The sequence below is a fragment of the Trachemys scripta genome, chromosome 7 (assembly GCF_013100865.1).
Source record: "Trachemys scripta elegans isolate TJP31775 chromosome 7, CAS_Tse_1.0, whole genome shotgun sequence".
Taxonomy (NCBI): Eukaryota; Metazoa; Chordata; order Testudines; family Emydidae; genus Trachemys; species Trachemys scripta.
Window position 1 is genome coordinate 18,423,862 of NC_048304.1, and position 15,278 is coordinate 18,439,139.

At 41.2% G+C, this 15,278-nt stretch overlaps 1 protein-coding gene across 1 annotated transcript in view; it reads left to right on the forward strand.

The window, feature by feature from the left end:
* Positions 1-13,315, forward strand: part of IRAK2 (interleukin 1 receptor associated kinase 2) — a 31,342-nt gene extending 18,027 nt beyond the window's left edge. Inside the window, exons 5-13 of the mRNA XM_034775593.1 lie at positions 937-1,131; positions 1,523-1,587; positions 2,116-2,230; positions 4,625-4,734; positions 6,789-6,984; positions 8,353-8,415; positions 10,540-10,740; positions 10,886-11,390; positions 11,813-13,315. Coding sequence (XP_034631484.1) covers positions 937-1,131; positions 1,523-1,587; positions 2,116-2,230; positions 4,625-4,734; positions 6,789-6,984; positions 8,353-8,415; positions 10,540-10,740; positions 10,886-11,390; positions 11,813-11,937 — 1,575 coding nt within the window. The 3' untranslated portion in view covers positions 11,938-13,315. The remainder of the gene's footprint in view (positions 1-936; positions 1,132-1,522; positions 1,588-2,115; positions 2,231-4,624; positions 4,735-6,788; positions 6,985-8,352; positions 8,416-10,539; positions 10,741-10,885; positions 11,391-11,812) is intronic.
* Positions 13,316-15,278: the final 1,963 nt, after the last annotated feature.

The window sequence follows — 15,278 nt, forward strand, 5'->3', positions numbered from 1 at the left end:
GACGCAGGCCAGCCACAGCTGTGCCACAGATCTTTTATCACAGTGTAGACATACCTTTAGTGTCACTCCTGATGCTATTAATTCTTTAAATAAACATCTGATCATTTTAAAAAATCCTACTTGCTAAGCTATTTATTGAGAACAAGCCAAAGTAGATGGTTAAAATGGTTATTTTATAGCTGTGTGAAACTTTAGCAATGTAACTGAAAACACTCCATAGCTGAGCTTATTTACATATCTTTGTAAACTCTAAAACTGCCCTTTCACAAAAAAGTCACAACAAGTTTAAGAATGTTTCACTTGGAAATAGGATATTTTTCAGTGAAGGACGCATTTTTGAGGCAAAGAAGTGAAATTTCTCCCCCAAATGGGCAACATTTCAATCCAAACTAAACCTCTTTTACAAGCAAAGTCTGTGCCTACAACAAAATTCACATTTTCAACTGTGTTCAATGCAAAATCCCCCATTGTGCAAAATTTCTCACAACAGCAAAACTACCAAAACTGAATTGTGAAAAACGTAGGGACTGATCATGTAGAAGAGCAGTCACAATTTCACACAACCTTGGTTTATTTTGCTATCATGGAAAAGAAATTGTGGAGTAGAAAATGAACTCGGTAGGGATGTCAACACATCACGGACAGGGCTGAAAGGAATCCTGCATGTGAATTTTCTAACTTCAGGGGATATCCATATAGGACTCACATCCTGGAGTCCTAGAAGACAAAGGGAGTTTTGCCTATGTTAGAAATACAGGACTATTTTTTTCAGAGCCTATCCACACTACTAATTGGCCTTGGACCTGTGTTGTAATCAGGTTAGGGGGCAACTGTGTTGTAACTGGGTCCTATGACTTGGCTGTGTTTAAAAGGCCCTTAGCAGAGAGAGAAATCCATTGTTCCAGGAAGATAAACTTGTTTTTTTGTTATTTCTAGCCCTGTGGTTCTTCCAGTCCTCAGCAGGAAACGATTGCTGATCTCCCTAGTGGGTGCCTTTTGTGGACCCCGGGGGAAGTGATAAATGCTACCAATGGTTTCAGTGAGGAGAACCGAATTAATGAAGGTATTTTTGCTGAGGTCTACAAAGGTCAGAGACACAATGCAGTATACGTCATTAAAAGGCTCAAAGAGGCAAGTACCACCCTTCCTCCCTTTCTTCATTTATGTTTGAAGGGGAATCATTTGTTAACGTCTCCTAAACATTAACAGTTATCATTTAATACACCACAGACTAGTAATCAGATGCTGCACTATGGTATTTTTAGGAGGGTAAATGATGTCCAGTTTAAAGCAAGATCCCACGAACATTTATGCATGAGACCTTTTACCCACATGAGTAGTCCTATTGACTTCAATGGGACTACTAATGTGAGTAGTTACCTGCATGCATAATTGTTAGCAGGATAAAGTCTTTAGTTATTTATTTGCTATTCTACATATAAAAAATGTTTTGGTTCTAGTTTAAATGAAGTCCGTGCTTATGACAGTTGATTTTAGTGCTTTTTTGTGATGTTTTTCACAGCTGGAATGTACAAGCCAGAATTCAACACAAAGATTCTTTCATACAGAAGTACAGATTTGCCTTCGGTAAGTAGCTATTTGGAAATTGGTTCTGATCACAGTCTGTCTGGGGATTAATAGATCTCTTACAAAATAACAAGAAATAATCTGATCTGTGTTAAAGGCTAAATTTTGCTCTGTAGACACCGCACTGTATTGAGGATGGTGTGGATCTGTACTGACCCAGCAGAAGCTCTGGGAAGCAGCATGCCTCCATTGCCTCCAAAGTTGACTTACTTGCTGGGGGAGTGGAGCCACAGTGCCATTCCTTAAGCAGGTCCAGGGCAGCTCCTTTCTGCAGCTGAGCATCCCCTCTACTTAGTGTGGAAGGGGATGGCACTATAGCCCCACTTCCTCTCTGCTGTACTGTTAGCTTTGTGCACGCCTCATACTCAACGATGTGCAACAATTGTGATTCTGCTGTGCTCCCAAGGAGAGGAGTCAGTACACAGTCTAGTCTATATGTTGTCAGTTTGATCCAGCACTGGAATTTTAAATTTTCTGTTTATTCTCATTTTATTTCATTTACTAATATTTGTTGATATTTGGCTTCAGGTGTTGTCACATTAACATTTTACAACTAGTGGGTTTCTCACTAGAAAGTGGATATCACTGTCTGATATACCCCTACATGGATAATGGATCACTTGAAAACAGACTACAGTGTCAGGTAAGCAGAGGATTTGGGTCCTATCAAAGTACTGTATGAAAAGCATTTGTATCTCTTTGGAAAATTTTACTATGTTCTTTGCGTTTTATGTAGTATTTTGAAATTTGGGAAAGATCTATAGTCACATTTTCTAGGAGAATTCAACACATCCTTGCCAGTACTCAGGTGGAGAGTCTCTCTTCTTTACCTTTCCCACAGGAAGGGTAGCTTCTCTTTTCCTTTTCTCCCCCACCATGTGACTCATTAGCAGCAGAAAAAAGGAATATGAACATGGGGTGAGGGATAACTCGGTGGTTTGAGCATTGGCTTACTAAATCCAGGGTTGTGAGTTCAATCCTTGAGGGGGCCACTTAGGGATCTGAGGCAAAATCAGTACTTGGTCCTGCTAGTGAAGGCAAGGGACTAGACTCAATGACCTTTTGGGGTCCCTTCCAGTTCTATGAGATAGGTATATCTCCATATATAACATACATCAGTCACAAGTATTGGAAAGGCTGCAAGTCTTTTTACATACAAATAAATCTGTTTTCTGCCACAAGGCAGGCCATCTGTACTGAGAGTTTCTGCCATGCAGCTTCTGTCTTTAGAAAAAGGAAGCTATAAAATGTGCAGCTATACAGCACTATATGCATTAGATGTGGCAATATGTTGCTGTAAAATCAACTACAGTAACTCCTCACTTAACATTGTACGTTCCTGAAAAATGCACCTTTAAGTGAAACAATGTTAAACAAATCCAATTTTCCTAAATGCAGGGGGTTAGGTTCCAAGGAAATTTTTTTGGGGCAGACAAAAGGCATTATATACTGTACAGTACTGTACTGTGGTGGGGAGGTGCCCCTGGCTTACCCCTGGGGCTCAGGGCTGGGGGTGAAGGGTCTGGGAGGGAGTTAGGGTGTGGGAGGATGCTCAGGGTGGGGGTGCGGGGTCTGGGAGGGAGTTAGGGTGCGGGAGGATGCTCAGGGTGGGAGTGCGGGGTCTGGGAGGGAGTTAGGGTGCGGGAGGGCACTCAGGATGGGGGTGTTGGAGGAGGCTCAGGGCTGGGGCAGGCAGGAGGTGCAGAGCACTTACCTGGGGCAGCTCCTGTTTGGTGCAGGTGGCTCTGTGTAGTGTGGCACTGCCCCCATTGCCTCGATTCTGGGAGCTGTCCCCTTTTTCCCCCCCTCCCTCCCGGGGCAGGCAGGGCCACCCGGAACGCAGGGGCTTTAGGGGCTGCAGGGCCCTGGGCTTAGGTGGCCCCGGGGCCCTGGTCTGCAGTTCTAAAGCCCCTTTCGGAATGCGGCCCTGCGAGCACGGGCCGGAGGACTCAGGAGGAGCAGGGGCAGCCGCGCAGCCAGCGGCTGGAGAGAAGCGGCACTTTCTCCTTCAAAGCCGGCTAGAGAGAAGCGACGCTTTGAAGGGGAAAGCGCCGCTTCTCTCCAGCCGCTGGCTGCGCGGCTGCCCCTGCTCCTTCTGAGTCCTCCGGCCCGTGCTCGCAGGGCCGCATTCCGAAAGGGGCTTTAGAACTGCAGACCAGGGCCCCGGGGCCACCTTAGCCCAGGACCCTGCAGCCCCTAAGGCCTCTGCATTCCGGGTGGCCCTGCCTGCTGGGGGAGGGGGGGTAGGAGGGGGCAGCTTCCCCGCTTCCTCCCTCCCTCTCTCCCTCCCAGAAAGTCCTAAGCACCGCCAAACAGCTATTTGGCAGCAGGGGAAGTGCTGGGAAGGAGGGGGAGGAGGCAGAGAAGAGGAACTTGTGCAATGTTCCCTTGTAAAGTCAGCCAACTGACGTTATGAGGGAGCACTGCACAACTTTAAACAAGTATGTTCCCTAATGGAGCAGCAACGTAACTTCGAAACAAAGTTAAGCGGGAGGACGGTAAGTGAGGAGTTACTGTACAGTGTTCGATTGTGTCAGAGTCCTGTGTTGAAATACAGTATGACGTCAGCTGCTTTAGGGGGAACAGCTTGAGAGATGCTCAGATTCATTGTTCGAGCACTGTGTAGGGGAACCAGCAGGGCAATGGAAAGGACACTTGTGAATTCTTCAATAGGAAAATAGGATTTACTGAACCAGATTGGATGAGTGTCCTGCCTCCAGCAGTGGCCAATACCTTGTGTTCCAGAGGAAAGTGATCTCTGCCTCACCCATACCATCATCGTGTAATGCATCACGCCGAGGGTGCAGTGCTGTATGTGGAGGGCGGAAGGATTCCTTCCTGACCCCCGCATAATTGGTTTCGGCCCTGACGCATGAGATTTGTTTACTCCATCTTGCTTCCAGTTAGGTTAGTGAGTGTTTTGCCAATGCCTACAGCGAGGGAAGGAGAAGGTCTCTTGCTTGTAAAACTAACACTGTTTTATGCTTCCTTCCATAAAAAGAAAAACATACCAACCCTCTTCCTCCTTTTCTTCCAGGTTGGTTCCATGCCATTAACATGGGAGAAACGCATCACAATTTCTATAGGACTTATCCGAGCCATTCAGTATCTCCATAACTTTGGGATTCTGCATGGGAATGTCAAGAGGTAGGGTTGCTGGCTTATCGACATATCTGCAACTCTCTGTCATTCAACTGTTTCCAGAAAACAGAAATGTCTGAAAGTCTTCCAGTCTGCATATGAGCTAGGAATCATTCCCCATACACATCTGCTTCCTGTTACCTCTTGCTCTTTTGGATGTCTCCCCTCCACATTTCATTTACCTCTTCTTCTTCTTCTTTTTTTTTTTTAATGTGGTAAATGTATATTCTTCTGAAGTGTTTTTTTTAGCACATTCCCTTCCATTTCCCCCATATGTAAAATTTCAAATATTCCCCATAACATTCCAGTATTGGAGAGTTGTTTGTTCCCTGAAAAAGTCTTTAGGGCTGTTCTGTACATGAAAGTTGTACCACCTTAACTATATCTATAGATTTAAAGTGGTACCACCGTCCACCCCTCTAGTGTGCATGCAGTTAAATCACTATAAAGGTGTTTATACTAGTACAGCTACTCCCATAGGGAAGGGGAATAAGTTATATCTGTATAAGGCACTTCGTTACTGCTGAAACTGTAACCATAGAAGGGTTATACTGATTTGGCTATTTTGATTTAAAAAAAAAAAAAAAAACTTACCCCATGTGATATTAAATTTGTGCATAGACCCGGCCTTACTCTTATACGAAATAATGTTTACAGCTTTGCCTTAAAATACACATTCTGTTAGTTCTTTTTAACCTTTTGTGTTTCCAAGTTTGATCAGAGTTTAGGAATGCAAGTTCAAAGAGCTGATTTTTTTTTTTTTCTCAGATTACCATAAGCTTCCCATTGTGCTCAACCATCTGTTTAACTCCACTCTCCAATGTTCTTCTCCCACTGGTGTTAATGGAATCCTAGAATTCCAGGTGAAAAAGACCTAAGGGGTGACTAGATCAGTCTATAAGTACCTACTTAGGGGACAGAAATTTGATAATGGGCTCTTCAATCTAGCAGACAACGATATAATGAGATTCAATGGCTGGAAGTTGAAGCTAGACAAATTCACACTGAAAATGGAGTGCACATTTTTAACAGTGAGGGTAATTAACTGGAAACGCTTACCAAGGGTTATGTTGATTCTAATCACAGGCAATCTTTAAATTAAGATTGGATGTTTTTCTAAGATATGCTTTAGTACAAACAGGAATTAATTCAGGGAAGTCCATCAGCCTGTGTTATCCAGGAGGTCAGGCTTGATCACAATGGTCCCTTCTGGCCTTAGAATCTATTAGGTCAAAATGTGCATTTGCTTGTGCCCTACAGCATGCGGCCTTTCATGGTATAACCTGTGATATATGCTTTTCCTGTAATAATCAGAAAAAATGCATTTCCAATTTTGTCAGGCAATGCTTTTTGTATTCACATGCAGCTGGAAAGCAGAGTGCTCCTTTTCTTTGTGATGGCAGAAAGGTTTTAAATTACAGAAATGCTGGTCTTTTTGCTTTGTTTTATATCATGGGACCATGTCCTGAGTTCCTTACTCAGCTCTGATGAGGCAAAACTCATTTTGAGGTCATTTGGAGTCCATTGTGGTCGCAGAATTTGGACTGAGTAAATGCTGAGAAAAGAACTCAGGATTTGCCTGACACACTATGATCTTTCCAGAGAAATGGGGGGTGGGGGGAACAATTTCAGATCTCTTCAACAGAGGAGTTCACTATAGTCCGTAAAACTGTTTAACTAAAAATCAAATGGGCCAAATTAATCCCTGATGACCCATGGTTTTCGAGGAACTTAGACCAGGAATGAATATGACCCTATATATTTGCTAACAAACAATAAAATGTATACAACAAAACAATGTAGAATTAGATTAGATGGGAGGAAAACACTGCTATTGTCTGACTTTATTTAAAAAAAAACATTCTGGTCTATGATAGCTTTACTAAAGCTTGATTTATATCTCAATTCACTAACCTTTCAACATACAAGACTGGAATCTAAAAGAGAATTTGCATAAAGAAGCTCTTAAATGTACTTTCTAAAATCACATATTACCATAAGACTCTGCATTCAGGTGTGAATGGATTGATCACTATTGGTATTTGCCTTACTTTATGCAGCTCCAATGTTTTGCTGGATGAAAACTTCACACCAAAACTTGGACATTCAGGTCTCCGACTGTATTCTGTGGAAAAAAAATCAGACTATGCTATGATGAAAACCAAAGTTTTACAAGCTTCCCTCACTTACCTGCCAGAAGATTTTGTCAGGCATGGACAGCTAACACAAAAAATTGACATCTTTAGTTGTGGAATAGTAAGTTGTCTTTTTTTTTTTTTTTAAGCTTTGCTATTACAGTTTGCAGATATCGAGTTATATTCTGTGCACATAGTTTTTTCTCATATATCTGATCAAGTTTTTCTAACATAAGACACTCAGATCAGCTGGACATTTAATATCCATTCAATAATAACCAATGCAAGAAATCCAAATTCTGCCCTGAAAAGTATACATGCGACTCCCGTTTGGATAACATAATTCGATGGAATGGCTATTAGGGAAAGACCCAGTTGCGGTCTACAAGATCTTTTCTGCAGAGTTTAGTGTTTATAAATAGGAACAAAAGGAGTTTAACATCATCAGAAAAAAATTTCCCAGCTTGTGGTGTACCCAAGTCCTGTGATCCTGGCTCTGGATCCCTGATCTTCCCAAAGGTGTTCTTCCTCTTTTGTCTCCCGAGAAACCAATTGATACTCCTTCATATCAACACATGTGAAAGGAGAGAAGGAAACTGTGTTGAAGTAATCCATAATGAATATAGGTTTAGGTAGTGCCTTGTATCTTGTTAGAGAGCCATCCACACATATTCAAGGTCAGAGTATTACATATAATCTCAAAAGTGTGGTTATGATCAATTCAGTACCATGTAGTATTGTTGGGTGCTCGTAGTCAGAAAAATGGATATGTGAACATGTTACCACCTTATTCAGTAAAGATACCAGTTTTGTCTGTGTGTTCAAGTCATATGTGCTGACTTCGCTGAATGTTGCAGACATGGTTTTTAATCCTGTTCCTCCTCCAAATCCAATACAGTGTGGATTAGAATGAGATGGATTATACTCTGCTTTATGCAACATCTACAAAATTATCACTACATTGTAGCTGCAAAATCTTTATTACTGGTTATGATGGAAGAAGCAGAAAGAGCATAACTTGGTTCTCAGTTCCCTTGTTCAATTTGCAGTATTGGACTTTGGAAAAATCATCTTTTGATTTGAAAACTCGGCAAACGTGGTATAGAAGCCATTGAGAGAGAATAAATATGATGGCCTACAACATCACTTTTTAAAATTCAAGTTGTACTTTAAATTTTCATTTTTATATAGGTTATTGTTACATCTATTCAGTGAACCCTATAGAACAGAATGACCTTCTACAGCCCCTACAGTGTAATATATAAAGATAGGGCCAAACCACAAAATTTGGATTTGGCTCTGTACCTGGTTCCAAACTCTCTCAAAGGTTATTCAGATCTGGAGTGTTGGTTTGTGCCCATCTTGTCTAAGAATGTAGGGAAAATAGCTTAAAATGCTCTAACAAGTAAATATTCCTTTTGTTAAAATGTGCAATTTTTTAGAAGAAGCCATCTAAATAAATTGTCTTATCTATAAAAATGCGTTCTAGGTTTTAGCAGAGATGCTGACGGGCACTAAGGCAATGGATGAAGGAAGAACCCCTATTTATCTGGTAAGGGAGAAGCAAAATAAACAACGCTGGCCTAGTGTAACCCCTGCAAACAGTGCTCCTGTAATGAAATTAGTTTGAGTGCAAAACCAAATACAGAGTTGTTGCCTACTGTACTCCTGGGGAAATTCTGCACAATGCAGAATTTGCGCCGAATTCCAATTTTTTTCCAACAGAATGGGGGCTGTAGAGCTTCTGGCCGCCACTAGGGGCTGATGGACTCTGCAGAGCCCAACTCGCAGTGAGCAAAGCACCCAGCCTGGTGGGGATGGAGACTCTGCATGCTCTGGGTGCCCAGCTTGATCTCATTATCCTGGGGATGGGAGAAATCCCAGGAGACCCAGCTCTGGCAAAGAGTGAGGAAGGGCAGGGCTGCACCACACCATGTCCCCTGGCAGGATAGTAAAGAAGCTTGGGGGGAGGGGGAGGGGAGGAGTGTCTGTAAAGGCTCAGGGGGTATCTGGTTGGGGGCTGCCCCGCAGCTGGGCTCTTTGGGGAGGGGATGTGGGTGTTTAGGCTCTTGGGGTGCCCCATAGTTAGGATCTGGGGGAAGGGGTGTGTAGGTATCTGGGCTCTGGGGGTAGAGGGGTGAGGGTATCTGGGCTCCGTAGGTGCCCCGCAGCTGGGCTCTGTGGTGAGGGGTGTGCTGTGTCTGGGTTGGGGGGGGTGCCCCATGGCTGGGCTCGGAGGTGGGGAGTGCTAGTGTCTGGGCTAGGGGTATCCCCATGGCTGGGCTCTGGGGGAAAAGGGTGTGGGTGTCTGAGCTGGGGGTGCCCCCACCTGGGCTCTGGGGGGAGGGGAATGTGGATGTCTGGGCTCTGGGGGCCCCACGCAGCCTCTCCAGCACCCCACAGCTGGAACTGGGTTGTCATAGGGGTTTCTTTAACTCTGTACTCCAGGGGAATCTTTTGTTGTTGTGTGTATTGTAGACATACTTGTTGACAGGTATTTTGAAATAAATTACGAAAATAATTGAGACCGGAGTGGTTATATTGTGTTGTTTTGACAAAATATGAAGAATTTTAAAATATTGTGGGCAGAATTTTTAATTTTTTAACGCAGAATTCCTGCAGGAGTAATACTGTTAAATTTATAACTCCTAAAGAGTTGTGTAGAGGCCAAACCTTGGTTCCATTGAAATCAGTGGCAAAACTCCAACTGACCTCAATGAGAGCAGAATGAATGCTCCAGTTTTAATATTGCTCCTGATTGTGTATGAGCTGTTTCAACATCACTAGTGTGTAGATGCCCACGTATTTAGAGGCAGCAGCTCTGTTTTGAAATTGTGACTATTCATATTCTTGAATCAGGAAGGCGTGCACTGAATAGTGAAACATAAATAGAAGGTGAATCATAATGGACTAATGTACTGTATTTATGGCTAGTTGTATTCACCAGTATTTTGTACATAGATACATCACTGAATATGTACTTGGAGTAGTGGAAATTACTTTAACAAACTCAAAATAAATTTGGGCCAGGTTCACCTAATTGTGACAAAATGAATGCTTTTTGTGTGAATAAAAACAGACCCTGTTTATTCCCTTGCACATGTGGTACTTTCCTTTTGTGCTGTCATGCCCCTGAAACATTGAGTAAGAGGGGAAGGAAGTGAACCCTCGCCTTGTCATTCAATCCTTGCTAAATGCTTCAGCAACTTTCTAATGGATTCCAAAAGTGAAGAAGATGACAAATCTCAGTGATAAGTTCATTAGCAGGGACAAGAGGTTTCTGATTTGTTGATCGATGTTTAGAAAAGATAATTAACACACTTAGGATGCTGTACATTGCACTGATTTTTTATTTTTATTTTTTTATCACTGGCCTGATAATATTGAGAGGCCTGCCTGGAACTGCTGGAGCCTGCATGCATACAGACCTCATGAAGCACAGAGTATCAGACTCTTTGCTGTTAAAACACAGATTTCTAACATTTGAGCTAAAGGAGAATTTCCTCCAGCTTTTTATCTTTTGTAAGCCAGTCACTAGAGAGCACTAATATGCATACACAGGATATGGCAAATACTCGGGGAGTGTCTTAAGTTCTTAAAGGGTTGGATAGGAATTAATAATTTTCTTTGACAAATCATTTTCATCTTCACCATTGTATCTCTTCCTCTTGAACAGAAAGATGTAATTGCTGATGAAATCCAAACAGCAAAAGCAAGTTCATGCTCCAAGCACAAAATCTTTGAAAATCTTGCTGCCAAGGAAATATGCTGTAAATATCTAGACAGGAAGGTGGGACACTTGCCATCAGAAATTGCTGTTCTCTTTGCCACTGCCATCTGCCTTTGTCTGCGGAAAAAGAATCCTGACCTAGCAGAGGTAAGTGTTGTATGCCCTACTAGTCTTAGATACCAAGGTCTAAGCCACTGCACCCAAATGTGATTTTGTTATTTTTTTAATGTCCACCAAGGAGAAGGACTTGGGCACTGATTAACTGCTTACCAAATGTTGCTGTTCTGAACAGGTGCATGAAATGATGAAAATGGCTGAACATAAAATAAGAGATCAGAGCCTTCTTGAAGGCAGCACTTTTTCTGGATTCTCCATTAATACCCCAGAAGAAACAGATGACGAGACAGCTAGTCACAATTATAGTTCTTCAGGTGATAGCAATGAGGACAGTGCAACAGCAAGGTCCCTGAAGTGTGCAAATTCATCCCCACCTTTACTAAGAGTCATGCCACCTGAAATGTACAATGGACAGATGTCACGGGTCCCTTGCGAATCGGATGAATCGAGTAGTTTTGTATGGGATCCTGAAGAGGGTTCTGCATATGGCCCACCTAACAGTGGCTGTACTGATCCAGAAAATGCCACATCCTCTCATTCCGGGAGAAATGCTGAAATATGTACTGGTGGCTTCCAAGAAAAAAATGTGGCATCCAGTGAAAATAAAAAGACTTTGGAAATGGTATCTCCTGCAGAAAGAATGGTTTCTTCAACCCTTGACCCTTCATGTTCTTCACAAGGTAAATCTAGGTATTTTTTGGGAGTGAGAGGCTGAGTTAAGATCATTCAATATGTGACCATTAAATTATCATGACACAATGTCCCCAATCCTATTACCATGACCACAAGATTTATATAAGGTGCTCAGCTACCATGGTGATCGTCAAAATATAAATGCCTAGACAGACTAATAGATCACTCCTGCAGTCTTTGAAAAACCTTCCTTTTATACATTTCAGCATATTTTGTCTCCTTGGTTATTATGTTACCAATTAATTTATAGAGGCAATTAAAATTATCTAGTTTTTCAATTTAATTTCTTGTTAGAAGTCAAATTTAAATGATATAGAATTGTTTCGCCTCTCCCAAATTATATGTAATATCAGTGTGTTAGCCACAGGTGAATTTTTGCTAAATATTTGGGCCTTTTTCCCCCCTGCAGGATTAGCCAAAGAAACCTCTTGGGAAATAAAGATCAATGATAAAAAAAAGAAGCTTATGGAAAATATTTTACTATATGAAGAAGAAAAGTTAAACAGCTCTGAACTCTTTGAATCTCAAACATGACTGAATTATCAACAGTGGCATCTTGGAAGAAGAAATTGGGAATCTTTTTCTGGTAGCAAAATGGTAAAAGCTAAACCACACACTTCATGTAAGGTTAAGTAGTATATTTTCAACAGACATGTTAACTCTCTTTAGAGAAAAAGAATAGCCACATATCAGGTGATTCCAAGAGAATGTCTGCTACAGTGTGGATTAAAGCAGAATGCAACTTTTACACCTCTAGCCTGATATAACGCTGTCCTCGGGAGCCAAAAAATCTTACCGTGTTATAGGTGAAACTGCGTTATATCGAACTTGCTTTGATCCGCCGGAGTGTGCAGCCCTGCCTCTCTGGAGCGCTGCTTTACCGCATTATATCCGAATTCGTGTTATATCGGGTCGCGTTGTATCGGGGTAGAGGTGTATGATCAGAAAAATTAGCATTGTCCTCTTTCTCCTTGCCTTACTGTGCTGAAAAAAAATAAAAATTGCCAAACTGAGACAATTGTCTGAATTGGCTGAGGGCAAGCTCTGTTTTGCACTGCACTTCATAAAGCATTTGTGTACAGTATATTTCTTTTATGACCAATTAGGATCCTGCACACGCTACAGCAGGCATTCATTACATACTAGTTGGCAGTACTCTGTAATATCCATTGCATCTAGTATTCACACGGTGATCAATGGGAACTACTTTTCACTCTTTCAAAACAAAGTAACTAAAAATGTACCTAGTGTCATATAATCTTATTCCACATTCTCGATTGTACTCCATATCCTAGAAGATGTGGTGGGTTTTTGTTTTTTAAGGAAAGTTCTCTGCTGAATTCTGTATGATTCCATCTCCAGCTGCATTGCATTGAAAACGGATGTTTGGACAATTTTACATCTTAATGATAGAACACTCTGGAACTGTACATATATGAATATGTAATATCAAACAGCTACACTGAGAGATGGTGTACACTGACTCCCTCTGTAGCCTTGAGAAAGTCATTTACTCTCTCTGTGCCTCAATTTTCTCATTTGCAAAATAGGGTTAATACCTCACTAAGCTGTTTGAGAGTTATATAGCATTTTACAAACATTAGTTAAGTGCTATTAATATGATTACTTGTTTCATACTGTAGCTTTTGTTGTAAATGTATATTTTGGATTTTGATATGATTCAATATTTTAATTTAAAACCTATTTAATTTTTTATGGAACTCTTGAGTTTGGATTTGTAAAGGGCCTGAGGCAATGATTAAAACAATCACCTAAAGATTAATTAGTTAAAGGGCTGGATCTTGAAGCCTTTACTCACCTGAGTAGTCCTAATGAAGTAGCTGATTTCAGTGTGCCTGCTTACTTGATCAAGAGCTTCAGAATTAGGCCCAGTGTTTGTGATCACTTTGAAGAGGAAAAAAGCTAGAAATTATAATAGAAAGCATGGATGCTTCTCCTATTTATTTTCAAGAGGAAACCTCCTCAAGAACCTGTGACATTCTTACTCCTTTTTTCTTTACCTTGTAACAGAGTCCTTTAATCCAGCGTAAGGAAATAAAACTTTATAATGGGGGGGGAAAGGACCTTCGGAACCATATAGCTCAGCTTTCTGCTGTGCGTAACTGCTATTTCTGGGCCTGATGCTTCTAATATATACTTGAGGAAAATTCCCATTACAATTTGAGTAAGCAAGGAATGCAGGATTGGGCCTTGTATGTGATTCTTCCCTTTGGAATTATGGAAAGGTGTAATTTTCTTAGATGTACCATAAGGTCTCCACATTCAAGTCCCTCCTGAGGACCTAGTTCTATGAAGACTTCTACAAGAAACTAGCCAACTGACAGTGGTAGGAGGAACTGTGGTAGACTATCTTAAAAAAAAATCGCCCTTGTCCAAATACTGCCTTACAAAGTGTGGCAAGGCCAACTGTCAACTTGCATGATCTGCTCCAGTCCACTATCTTTCAGCTGCCTAGGGTGTTGTGTATGTTTGCTTTGGTCTTTTTATTGTACAAGGCCTCATTCTTGCATTGGTAGCATTGGTCAGTTCAGGCATAGCAGTCAATCCACACATTAAGAACATCAGAGTGGCGATACTGGGTGAGACCAAAGGTTCATCTAGCCCGATATCCTGTCTTCCGACAATGGCCAATGCCAGGTGCCCCAGAGGGCATGAACAGAATAGGTAATCATCAAGTGATCCATCCACTGTCGCCCATTCTCAGCTTCTGGCAAACAGAGGCTAGGGACACCATCCCTACCCATCCTGGCTAATTGCCATTGATGGATCTATCCTCCAGGAACTTATCTAGTTCTTTTTTTGAACCCTGTTATAGTCTTGGCCTTCACAACATCCTCTGGCAAAGAGTTCCATAGACTGACTTTGCATTGTGTGAAAAAATACTTCCTTCTGTTTTAAACCTGCTGCCTCTTAATTTCAGTTGGTGACCCCTAGTTCTTGTGTTATGAGGAGTAAATAATACTTTTTCTCCATGCCAGTCATGATTTCATACTTCAATCATATCCCTCCTTAGTCATCTCTTTTCCAAGCTGAAAAGTCCCAGTCTTATTAATCTCTCCTCATATGGAAGCCGTTCCATACCCCTAATCATTTTTGTTGCCCTTTTCTGAACTTTTTCCAATATATCTTTTTTGAGATGGAGCGACCACATCTGCAAGCAGTATTCAAGATGTGGGCGTACCATGGATTTATACAGAGGCAATATATTTTCCGTCTTATCCCTTTCTAAGTGATTCCCAACATTCTATTTGCTTTTTTGACTGCCGCCACAGATTGAGTGGATGTTTTCAGAGAACTATCCATAGTGACTCTTAGAGTAGTCTAATTTAGACCCATTACCCAATGCAGTATGAGAGCTTAAGTTTTTGGGGTCAAGGACCGCGCCTTCTATTTGTACAGCACCTAGCACACTGTGGGCACTACCAGAACCAAATAAGTTAAATTTATTATACTTATCATTTGAAAGTCACAATCTTATACCAGTTCCTCAGGTAGATACCTACACTAGTAACTGATAGAAGTTCCTGGCTATAAGTGCCTAGATAATCAAATTACTAATATCCATAAATATATTGTCTAGATATTTTCTGGTATTGAATTTATATTACTGGTTTAAAAATACAAAGAAAAAATGAAATGATATAGGCATTATTTTTTATAAATAATTGTCTGTTTAGTTTAAGATATTCACTAACTGTTCTGCAGTAATATAACCTGGATGTATAAACCTATTATTTTATACATTGGGGTATACATTGGTTGCCTCTCTATGTAACTTGCTTAGGGTAATGTACACTGGAATTTTATTAAAATTTATATATTTTGAATATATTTTTGAATAAACTTGGGGGAAA